Source organism: Sphaeramia orbicularis, chromosome 4, assembly GCF_902148855.1.
Source record: "Sphaeramia orbicularis chromosome 4, fSphaOr1.1, whole genome shotgun sequence".
NCBI lineage: Eukaryota > Metazoa > Chordata > Actinopteri > Kurtiformes > Apogonidae > Sphaeramia > Sphaeramia orbicularis.
Window position 1 is genome coordinate 32,690,686 of NC_043960.1, and position 12,151 is coordinate 32,702,836.

General features: G+C 40.0%; 1 protein-coding gene across 2 annotated transcripts in view; it reads right to left on the reverse strand.

Annotated features, from left to right (window-relative positions):
* sned1 (sushi, nidogen and EGF-like domains 1) overlaps positions 1-11,948 on the reverse strand; it is a 38,225-nt gene extending 26,277 nt beyond the window's left edge. For both annotated transcript variants that reach the window (XM_030132224.1, XM_030132225.1), the window contains exons 1-7: positions 11,770-11,948; positions 10,276-10,808; positions 2,919-3,206; positions 1,368-1,508; positions 1,104-1,266; positions 896-1,021; positions 471-584 (exon numbers count right to left, since the gene is read on the reverse strand). In XM_030132224.1, the coding sequence (XP_029988084.1) occupies positions 471-584; positions 896-1,021; positions 1,104-1,266; positions 1,368-1,508; positions 2,919-3,206; positions 10,276-10,808; positions 11,770-11,848 (1,444 nt within the window). In that variant the 5' untranslated portion in view covers positions 11,849-11,948. The remainder of the gene's footprint in view (positions 1-470; positions 585-895; positions 1,022-1,103; positions 1,267-1,367; positions 1,509-2,918; positions 3,207-10,275; positions 10,809-11,769) is intronic.
* Positions 11,949-12,151: the final 203 nt, after the last annotated feature.

Sequence of the window (12,151 nt, forward strand, 5' to 3'; positions counted from 1 at the left end):
ATGCACTGTTTCACATGGTTTCTTTACTAAAGCAACGGCTCAAAACACAGCGTTGTACATTATTTTATGTTATTATAAGAAGTGTAAAATGACTTCAGTTCATTATGTAGCACTGACAGCACAGATTAGGCTGTGAACTCAATGTGATAAGTGGGAAATTAAATGTCATCATTACACTGTGTTAAAACAGCTAATTAGATTTGGATACACACACATTTGCTCCTTTATCTAAAGGTTCAAATTTTGTATCAGTCATAACTCCAAATGTACATCAGTTCCAATCAGTAATTAAATGTCCTCTTGATTACTTTTAATCAGCTCTGGAGAAAACATATTGGTTGACTCCTCACATGGGGTGTGGGTGTCAGTAATATATCTTAATAGTCTTTTTTTGCATTTGTTTGATATTTTTTTAAGATTTAACAATTAACTCCACAGATGCCAGCTTTTAGGTTAAGCTTCTCATGTACCTGTTTCACACTGAATCCCAGTGTATCCAGCAGGACACTGACAGATGAAACTATTAATCTGGTCTTTACAAGTTCCCCCGTTCTGGCAAGGATAAGAGGCACATTCATCCACATCTGCAGAGAAAAGGAGAAATACAAAGAGGGCAGTGTGACTTTTTTAATTAAGACAACATTTTGCCAATGTTAAAGGTTGGTTAAAAAGGTAATGTCTAGGGAGAATGCAAGAGAAGCTAATACAGGTATTTAGAGCCTGTGGCTGAAGGGAATATCCAGGTGTCCCCTTGGCAAGTCAGGTGAAATCCTTTTGTGTTTTTTACAAGCTGACATTATTTTTCCTGGCTGATCTCGGGATACAGGTATTCATTCACATTGTGCAGTGTGTCTCAAGCAAAACAGAGCAGGAAGCAGCGTCAGCCATAACTCACCAATCTGGCATCGACGACCTGTGAACCCAGCCAAACAGGAGCAAGTGAAGGAGGGGTTGCCTGTAATACAGTCATCAATGCACTGGCCTCCGTTCAGACACGGTCGCAGGTGTGGGCACACTGATGCTGTGGAAAAAAAGTAGTGTAACAAAAATCCTCGAAGCAAAATTCCTAAAACATCACAGATCATTCGCAGAACTAGTCTCACCAGAGTTATTACAGCCGCCTACTTCCACGTGTGCATCATCTATGCGGAAGACCCATCTGCCCGGATAGCCCACGTTAGTGGTTTCCTCCACGTTTACGACGTCAGCTGTGCGAGAGCTGGGGATGTTGAAATAGCGCTTGCCATCGCCAGCATTGAAACCTGCCTGGGAAGAGAGTAGCACAATGGGAGACATAAAAACATCGCTGAATTACAGTTTAGACACCTGGAAAAAATGTAAATCATACTGTACATTCCACATCTTACCTGTGCTGCAATCCCACCCAGCCCAACCAGGTTTCCTCCACTGCTGGCATGCATTCCTGTGGTCCACGTGATGTTATTGTACTGGAATATAGTGAAGGAAAGCTCTCCATCTGTAATGAGCACCACTTGGAAAGTATTTACCTGCGTGGAGAAGAACAGTTAGGAACTCTCAGTTAAACCATTTCCTGACTTCCATGAAATTGAGTAATACAGCATGTATCTGACAGACTCGTCATAATAATGGTACAGATTCCTAAAGCTCAGTCAGGCTCATAATAGACTGTTCTAAACCTGTAGTTGTTGAGGCAGATTTCAAGAAATTTTCATTAGACAAACCAGTAATATTTATGCTTGTAATAAGAATTACTTCATAATATACAGGGTGGGGAAGCAAAATTTACAATATTTTGAGGCAGGGATTGAAAGACAGTGTATGACCAATTAGTTTATTGAAAGTCATGAGAATTTATTTGCCACAAGAAAATTGACATAATAGAAAATGTTTTTATTCTATGTGTCCTCCTCCTTTCTCAATAACTGCCTTCACACGCTTCCTGAAACTTGCGCAAGTGTTCCTCAAATATTCGGGTGACAACTTCTCCCGTTCTTCTTTAATAGTATCTTCCAGACTTTCTCGTAATAGTTTTGCTCATAGTCATTCTCTTCTTTACATTATAAACAGTCTTTATGGACACTCCAACTATTTTTGAAATCTCCTTTGGTGTGACGAGTGCATTCAGCAAATCACACACTCTTTGACGTTTGCTTTCCTGATTACTCATATGGGCAAAATTTTCTGAAAAGGTATGGATAATAGTGTTAGGTATGATTATGACATCAATATATGTTTGGTTTCAAAACAATTGACGTAGTGCCTGCTGAGAAAAAAACAACTAAATGTTCATTGTAAATTTTGCTTCCCCACCCTGTATACTTCACAATTATTAATAAGATTATATGCATATATCATAATATATAGCATACTATGTTATACGCTTTGTTATAAGCACTTGTAAACAGTTTAGAAACTGCTAATAAAGACCTGATTTTCATAAAATTGTTCATAACAGCTTTACTACTGAGTTTAGTGGTTACCTATTGTGTCTCTGTCAAACCTAAGCTTTTTCTTTTGCTTTATTAAAATGAACACATGTATTTTAATAAAGCAATGCATTTGCTAGCAGTCAACTGTACTTATTTACAAAAAGCTATTCTCTTTGTCGATACATGATCTAACATGAGGACAGTGCCTTATTAAGGGTAATAAATTCTTTATTATGCTTATGTTCATAATGCTTTTTGCAGCAGATTCAGTTTATTTATATGAACAATCCTCTCCATCTTCTTAGCTACATGTCCCAAATTCCTATAAACTAATATTTACGAAAGGGATTATAGATGAACCAAATATATATGTGCTTCATAACCATATACTTTAAAGTCAACCACTTCTTGGGACAATGAAATTATCTAAATCCCAAAGATGCATCTTTGTTATCAGAATCATAGCTGATTACAAACATGGTCCTGAAGAGGCTGTAAAGATAATACCGGTGTCAGTGAGTTTCCTCCAAAGAAGGTGACTTGGTGCCATGTGGAGATGAGGACCCATGTGGCGCTGAAGTTGGGGAACTCTGAAAAGTACGTCTTGACATCACTTGAAGCTCTCCTCAGAATATGAGAATCCAGGCTTTCTCTGTAGAATACTTTCCCTGCCCTACGGTTGTCCACATCAGCCCAGAAAGGCGCTACAACTCTCCTGTCCCCGGCGATTGGAAAAGCAACAGGTGTAAACTGAGACACCTCCCTCAGAAAAGACACAAGGCCATTGTTGTTAACCTGAGAAGACAAACCACACAGTGTTATTAGTCATGATTCAACCACTGTGATTTATTTGCAGGATGAGGTGGACGTAGGGTAAAAGTGCTGAGGAGACATGTCGGAGGTGGACAAACAGAGCTACTCTGGCCTCATGGTGAAAACAGCAGCATGGGGCACGGAGCGCTCCCATTACGGATGTTTGCACTTCCCAAACAGACGCGACTTTTATTCCGTGAAATGACAGCAGCTGAGAAAACCTGAGTTCTGCTGCTCAGGCACCTGCAAAGTCATCACACTGGGAAGAACCTTCACGGCCTTTAAATCCACAGATGTCTGCTAACAGCAAAGTAACCAAATAAATGAAGCCATCCTGCACTCATCCACATTTCTCCTCTGTGAGAAATAGACAGACAGCACTGTGTAACAGGACCAGGCACTGTTCTCCTAAGAGATCTAATTTAAAAAGGCAGTTAAGGAAAATTAATAATATAATAAAAACACTAGCATCAGATAAAAATGAAATATAATATTATTCAACTCATTGTTTAAGTCATTTGGGCAGTAATGTTAACCTGCTCACTGAGTCATTTGTTGTCTGCAAGCCTAAGAATTATTCAGTTCTAGCTTCTGAAATTGAGAATTTTCAGATTTTCTAAGTGTATCATAATAAATTGATGGATTTAAGTTTTGAACTGTTTCTAAAACACAGCAAGGATAAGAAGATGTTAGTTTGCACCTTAAAAACTGTGATTTCTGGGAATTTTTGCTGCATCAGTATTTTCTTGAAAAGTAACCGAAAATAAGTCAGTTTTTCAAGTAAAACATTTCTCCAACGTACTTTTTGGCCTTTTCAGCGGTGCATAGATTATATATATATATTTACTGTAAAAAAAAAAAAAGGTTGATAATTCAGACTGAAACAGTTAAATCATCTTATTGTTTTGTCTGAGTTAACTATTACTGATCTAAAATGTTGATGAACCCCAATCCTACCTGGCCGGTGTATATTGATATAACTACAATAAAGTTGGTAAAAGTACCAAGATGATTTAATCAGCATATGATTTTGAAAATGATTTGTGTATATTTTCAAACAATATAACAATTACATTAGAACAGTCACTATTGCACGAACTTCTTGTTAACTAAGACATGTTCTTAGTCGTAATACATAATACATACAGATTAAAAAAAAACTGTGATGAATTTTTTTTGGTATGCAGTATAAAATATTACAAAATAAAAGCCCAGTCCATGTGTCAAAGTCAAAAATACCCTATAGTAAATCAGACACAAATGGTCTCACTTTTTTCACTTTCATAGATAAATCTGACTGTGTTTGGGAGGGGTGGAGGTTATTTGAAGGGTAAAGTGAAATCTTTTGAATTAATGATAGAGATAAATTCTTCAAGTAATTGGAACCCAACTGCTGTGGTTGGACATTCCTGTAATAGCTGAAAAAGCACTTACCAAACTGACTTGTAAATATTAAATGGCTAATTTAGCAATCATGCCCTTATATCAAAGACATGAGCTGGTGGAACTGGCAACCTCTGCACTAAACACTGAACATCCTCAGGAACAAGCTGCTAAACCTGAGTGAAGAGGAAAGTTTTCCAGGCTAAAGGGCTGAAACACTGTGAAAGGCCTTCATTCATGCACCATTTCTGCTTATTACCAGCGAGGGGAGATTCTGCTCACCATGGCACCTATCTTGTTTCCCCTGATCTCTGGAATGAACTTTGCCCCTCCGCGTTCAAGCCGAGTGGCATGTGACAGTGACAAAGCAATGTCAGATGGCTCGGCTTTGCACCCCGCATGTATGAAAACCATAATTTGAAGGATTTTGCTGTAAAAACAGCAGAGGAAGTTTTGTTTGGCACGGCACAGGGGCTCAGTTAATTGCCCGACCACAGTCTTCCCCTCTGCATCAGCGTGATGTGGTGAGAACGTGGCCAATGTGGGGAAAAAAGAGGACCGGCTGCAGGGGCAGGGCCGGGGGGTCAGCCAGAGCGCCATCTGATACTGGGAGGAAAACAAGACAGAGGGCACAGCTCTGGATGAATGGAGGGATGTACATGAAGTACAAACTATCCACACCCACATACCCACTAATGGGAGACCTGTGGTGGCAGTGGTCTGGAAGTCACCCATCTTACAGCAAAATTAGTGTAGGAAATCATGCTGAACACGAAATACAGTTTATATACTCCAATAGTGGAATATGTTTAATTGCCTAATCCAATCTCTTGTAGCATCTGGAACAGTTTAAACAAGTGTAATTCTTCCCTGTTAAGTTTTTAGGGGACTGTTTTAACATGGAAATGACCTTAAAGGAATTTAATCTGAACTTGTGAACCTTTTTCACTGAATCACGTTATAAATTCTTTTCTGTCCAGAAGAGAAATCCATCTAGAAAAGTGGGATTTTGTTTTACATGAACAGTCTGAGAGGCAGTGAACAAGTTCAGGAAACAGGAGAGAGGTGTGATAAGTCAACGTTGTAGGAAGCATCTCCTCAGTTTCCCTATTTCTTTCTCACACTCTCTACGTTGCCACTTCCCTCCACAACACCCTTGTTATTTTTTGGGGAATTCTTTGCCGGATGTATCCAGGATTTTGCTTGGGTGGTTTTCTTTAGAGCCAAGCAATTTATGCACTTAAAATAAACTTTCATCTGGCTAAAGTCTTGCCAAAACAAACCCAAATGAAAAAGGTGCCCATGGATCAAGTCAGGAAAACATTCGTTTTCCTTGTCAAAAGAAGAAGTTTCACAGTTACCAGCTTGTCCAATTATTCGACGACACCAAAGGAAGTGAGTACAGTTGGACAGTCTGTGCATTTGGCCTGTAAATCCCTAACCCAGTGCACTATTATCTCAAAAGAGCTTTGATTGAGGCAATAAATCCTGTCTGGGGCTTTGAACGGACTGGAATTCAGCTTCTATTGCACAGCAATGTAAAGAATTGGTGAATAGGTAGGATTGCAATATCTGTTAGATAAAATAGATACTGTATTTTGTCACACCAAATTTTCTTTTTCAGTGCTCAAGATTACTCAGGATTTTTAAAAAAAAAAGTTAAATCAGAGAATGTTAATAATTTTACATGTCGTGAGATGTAGTTGACATAATAAGATATAAGATACGTGGTGGTTTTCTTAAACTTGTACTTGGTGAAGCCAAAATACAAAACAAAGAAAAGGAAAAAAAACAACAACTAAATGTTCATGTTGATTTAGGTTGTATTTTAGTCCAACAATAAATGAGCAAATTTTCACAATCAGAGAATGTGGCTTTTCATAGGAGTCCATACATGCATTTTAGCCTCTTTAACACTGCTTAACAAAACATGAAAAATGTAAAAACCAGCATTTGACAGAAAAGGTATTTGATGGATTAAGAAATGCCTAATAACAATGTTGACTAACATGTTACATTAAGTTTAATGCCTTTAACTACATCATTTACTCAAATATTTTAACACAACATTTGTTTTTTATGTATTTGAGTTGTTCAGATATATCTTGTCCACTGTGAATAAACTGTTTCTAATATCATCCAGTCATTCGGTCATCCCTCATGACCACACATCCATGCAAAAAACACCCATGCAGAGTACAAAGAATAGAGCTGGTTGCACATGTCTTTGAGCCATATATAGTGGTGAGTGAAACTGGGTTAATGAAATTGCACCAAGTGTTGAAGCTCTTCAGAAGGGCAGATGAGCACTAGCAGATGTGCAGTCTGTAAAGGGTGCAGTTATCCTGTAGCACATGCTTGGCAAGAAAACCTATTTGGCTTTTGTTTACATGCAGTTGTTTCCAAACATAGAGAACTAGCCATGGAAATAGTATAATTGTAAAGATTTTACTGCTATAAAATATGGTGTTTTTGAGGCCAAGAAAAGCTTGGATCACTTGAGTTGATGGGATTTTATCAATCTACAATAAATGCCTTTGATCATAGCCATCTATTCTCACATCTGCTTTTAAGCTTGTGTTCCTTCCTCTCTAACCTCGGATGTCCTCCTTCATGTTCTATATACGGCCGTCTATAAGTGGAGTTAATCCGTGAACTGCATTGTTTTGAAGGCCCTAAGACACTTTGCAGATACATCTGTGTTCTGTTAAAGTGATTGGTCATTTCTCAGATAAAGCAGCTGGACAGTTCCAGGGGGAAGACCCCTGCCATGTTATCTGAGGCGTGGGAGCAGGGCAGGGCGGAGGGGAGGGCTGGGGAGGGGAGGGGACCTGGAGGAGGAGGAGAGATCCCAGCAACATGTGAAAACTGCCAGATGAAAACCATAACAGAGCGACAGCCTGGTTTCAGAAAGTGGGACTGGAGCGGGACCAAGTCAGGGGACCCATGTTTGTGAAAGCATTCTTGGGGTCTATTAAAAACCACCGTAACCAAGTCTTACATGGCTATGGCAATCCTTAAATCCACTGTTTTATTTGTTAATCACAACTGCTAAAAGCTCACTCCTTGTTTTAGTAAGGGGAAGGGGAGATGATTATGGGTTAAAGGGGAATGAAAGCACTTTAAAGCTGAATCACTCATGATAATAATGCAGGACAGCACCCACAAACCATCTAAAATTAGTTTGGATCTGCAGCTTCCATGTGGCAGTAGCCCAGAGACTTGAACCAAACTCCTAGGAGAAACTATTCATACAAATTTGCCTCTAAGTACTCGCTGAAATATTACCGGTTCTGCTCAAAGCAGCTCTCTGGTGGCAGAGATCACCATGTGGACTGTACGCTTTACAGCAGATGTTTAATGGATTCAGGTGAGGCTTTTAAAATGAGCGTGACTGTAATTTCAAGTGCCTGCCACAATCTGTTATGCCCTGCGTGACTACAGAATTACAGTCCAATGAGATGCAGAGCAGAGTTAGCTACAGGATATCACATCACAAGCTGTACACAGTGTGGAGAGAGCTCAGATTTTTATCTCTATCACCTAATAACTCAATCTAAGATCAACAAGCCGTGCCATCTGCAACCTGTCTTGTCTTGTCTAATTGTGTATCAGCATTATTACAGGAGAAGAGATGTGTTGGAATTTATGGCAAAACACAAAAGAAAAACATAATGTGCCAGCAGTTGTGATAAACAGAAGCTCCAGGTTATTGAGTTCAGATGCTCAAATATGGCATTTATCACCTGTGTGTCACTGCTGTACAGCGTGTGGAGAGAGTAGCTAGTTACATGCAATGGTATGTAATAAATAGGGCCTTCAGAAGGCACAGACCTCTGCTGAAGGTCAACAGTCTGCTCTTATTCCCCAATATCATCAAACCACTAATTATGACCTACATTTTTCTCTTTTTGTCAGACGGTGCCTCTGCTTAGCTTTTTTGCATTAGACTGACTGTTAATGTTCTGAATTAATTTAGAGCTCACCACTATTAAATATTAAATACAGTATGCAAGATTTATGTATGGGTACACAACGTTTTGTTGAAGTTTGCTAGGTGCTGGGAACTGGTCATTTGTTGACATCAGCTGACTCTAGTTGTGAACTAACAATTGCTAATGTTGCAGACTGCTGCTGTTATGGAGGAGACGAAGTCAGGCTATACAGAACTAGGGAGTGAGCGCAAAGATTTTGACTGAAAAACTGATCTAAGTCTACGTAGATATCAGTACAGGTCGTTATTGTGGATGAATGCAATTGAGACAGTTGTTGGCTTAGAAATGGAGTTAGATAACGCTAACAAATGACAGACTCCCAGTACAACACAAACTCCGATTTAAACTTCATCTAAGCAGACACACAAATTTTACATACTGAACTATTAAAAAAAGTGAAAAACAGTTCCAGGCTCGTCCCCTTTTTATGGAACTGCTCCAGAAATTAGTTTCATGACAATCGGTGCAGTAGTTTCTATCTAATCTGGCTGACAGACAGACACATGGGAGTGATCACATATAACCTTCTTGGCCAAAGCAAAAAAAGGAAACCATTAGTTACAGAAAAAATATGTAATCAAATTATAGTAACTAATGGTGATGATTGTCAAGGGGTTTCACTTGAATGTTTTCTTCAGGTATACAGTCCACTTAAAAGCATTTATCATAACAATAATCCAGAAGGAGTTCACTGGTGATAAAGTAATTAAAATGTGTACAGTACTTACAGTACTTTAGCTGGGTAATAAGTAATCTGTAACCTATTACATTTCAGAGGTAACCTTCCCAACAGCATGTGCAGATGTAAGTGAGTTTGAAGGTTTCTTCATTGGGAAACTGACTTCACTTCTCTGGCCTAGCACAAATGCTTAGATTAGAAAGCTGACCTTTGACCGGGCCCATTGTTGCCATGGTTCCTCAGCCTCCCCTGCCCATGGTTTGAGCAGGGAGGAGGCAGGCGAGACCCAGCGCTAAAGAGGGAGGGGGGGATTCGGAAAGCGAACGCGGATGCATAACCACAACAGGTGGTGTTGATTTAGGGGAGTTCTGCCTTTTCCCGTGCTGGAACTGAACCCAATACATGACAAAGGCAGATCAAAGTGTGTTTCATTGTGGTGCGCGAAAATCCTTGTCAAACCATTCGGCTTCCTCCCATGAGCACTGTTTCTCTCTCTCGCTCTCTCTCTGCAGCATGCATATTTTCCCCCCGCTCTCTGTGAGAACGAACTGCTCACAGATGCTCTGCGGCAACAGTAAGAACACAAACTGTCATTTCCTTTAACAGCTCTTTGTAGACTTATTAGAACAGGACTTACCACTGTTGGGCTAATAGTTCTTCTCTCACTCTCCCTTAGTGCACTTGAGAGTTCTCGGAGTGTGAGGAGAGCAGATGTAAGGTGAGGAGTATGTTATGGAGGATTATGATTGCAGCCGTGGGGGGAAAATGCGATATTCTACAAATGAGGTTACACACCAGAGCTTGTGAGCACACACAAACATATACAAACTCTCAAAGGGCAGTGCAATGTAGTATTTGGCTGTATGCCAGATCTCATCTCCCTGAGGCTCTTATACAATCCACACCATGTCAGTTTCTATTTCCAACTGCCAACACACATACACGCTGACATATAGACACAAACATCAGCAAAAACTCAGTGGCCTTTACTCACATAGAGTCCTGTGTGCCTGTCTCCAAAGAAGGGGAAAGCGACAGAGATTTCCACGAGACCGGAGCCTCCGTCGTCCTGAGAGATGGTCTGGGAGTCTCCCTTGTCCTGGCCAAAGGGGTAGAAGTCCTCCAGGGGCACAGCAGGTTCCACTCCAGGCAGCAGGTCCACGGAGAGAAGAAGGGTGAAGCAGGAGAAGAAGCAGGAGGGCAGCAGGGCTCGCAGCACCAACACCATGGCCTCAGCCACCCAGGGATGGAGCTGACAGCAGGCACCGTGGAAAAGGGAGGGAGGAGGAGCACGCACACCTGAGGCAACAAGAGCAGAGCAGAGCAAGAACAGGACAAGACCGTACGTTTCTCTTCTCAAACACAGCGGTGTGAATCCTCCCCTGACTGCTCTCTGGCTCTGCCTCTCTCTCCTCTCACTTGTCCTTTTAGTAGTGAACTGGGCTTCTGGTGTGAGACAGGGGAATACTGGAGATTCCTTGCATTCTGCTTGCTGCTGGGTACTGCATGAGTTACACTCCGACTTCACTGAAATGAAACGAGGGAAGGAATGAAAAAGGGGGAGCAGCGTGATTCAGCTGAGATGTGTTTTTTTTTTTTTTTTTTTTTTTTTTTTTAAACAATCCAGCGATTTGGTCCCTGATGGTCAGCTTAGAAATATCCTCAATAAAAGCTCTATTCTGCCTGCCAAAGGAGTTCTTTCAGTTTTGGCCCCACCTCCCCCACAGGGATTCACTACCTTGCATAATTAGCTGTTTCTAGCCAATAGCTGAAAGGAGGCTGGTAACTGGATAACCACTGGGCGGATCTATGATAATCAAAGGGCTGCTTTAAAGAAACTCTGACAGGATTTTCCCCTTTCAAAACTCTTACTCTGTACAGTTAGCAAGGCATACAAGGTTACAAAGACAGAAGACATGCATGGGAGAAGCAACATTGTAAAATCATCATTATAAGAGCAGAGTGTGGCTTTGAGGTCAAGTAGCAGGTTAAATTTAGTCAACTAACACTAAAACTACTCAATCCCTTAACATAAGAATAAAAGAAGTTATGCTCTAATACTTAACTGGATTGAAAAACCAAAGTGAAAGACTATAAAAAAAAGATAAAAATTGCAAAACTATAACTCATATGCATTGTAAACACACGGAAAACAGAACATATCTGTGGTTTCTAATCAGCAGTGGAATGATCATATATCCATTGCACAAAAACTAAATAAAAAGTACATTAAACAAAGCAACATAAATTAAAACAAAAAAGAACTGCATGTAAAATTTGCTTTGGTTTCCCCTGTGTTAATGATTAACAGTATACAAGAATGAAAAGGTGTGAAAAAATAAAACAAATAAAAAAGCGCTATGAAGATTACAACTAACCAGTCAATTCAACAAAATAAAATACTACAAAAACTACTCTTGTAATCAAACTGAAAAACTAAATAAAACTAAAATGTGTTTTACAGAGCAATAATAACTCTGATACTTACATGTGATGTATACAGTCACGGAACACACAACATATCTGTGGTTTCTAATCAGCAGAGGGAAGACCACATATCTGAGCATTTTAGGGTCATTAAGGATAACAGAATGATTGCCAGTGAAATTTTCGAGGAATGATGATCCCCACAGACACTGGAGTCTGCGGCAATCTCTGAAAAAAACACTGAAAGACAGCATTGGCAACAGAGAGCGAAGGTCATTCTCTCACCCACGACACTAAATCCACAAAGGCTTTTAATGGTGCGAACCAAACACTAGAACTCACATGCCATGAAAGGGCAGTGCTGTCCTTCACAAAGTTCACAGACAACTTTTTCCATAACTGAGGCCAGAAGAAAAAAATGTCATTGATTGTCACGTCAAGAT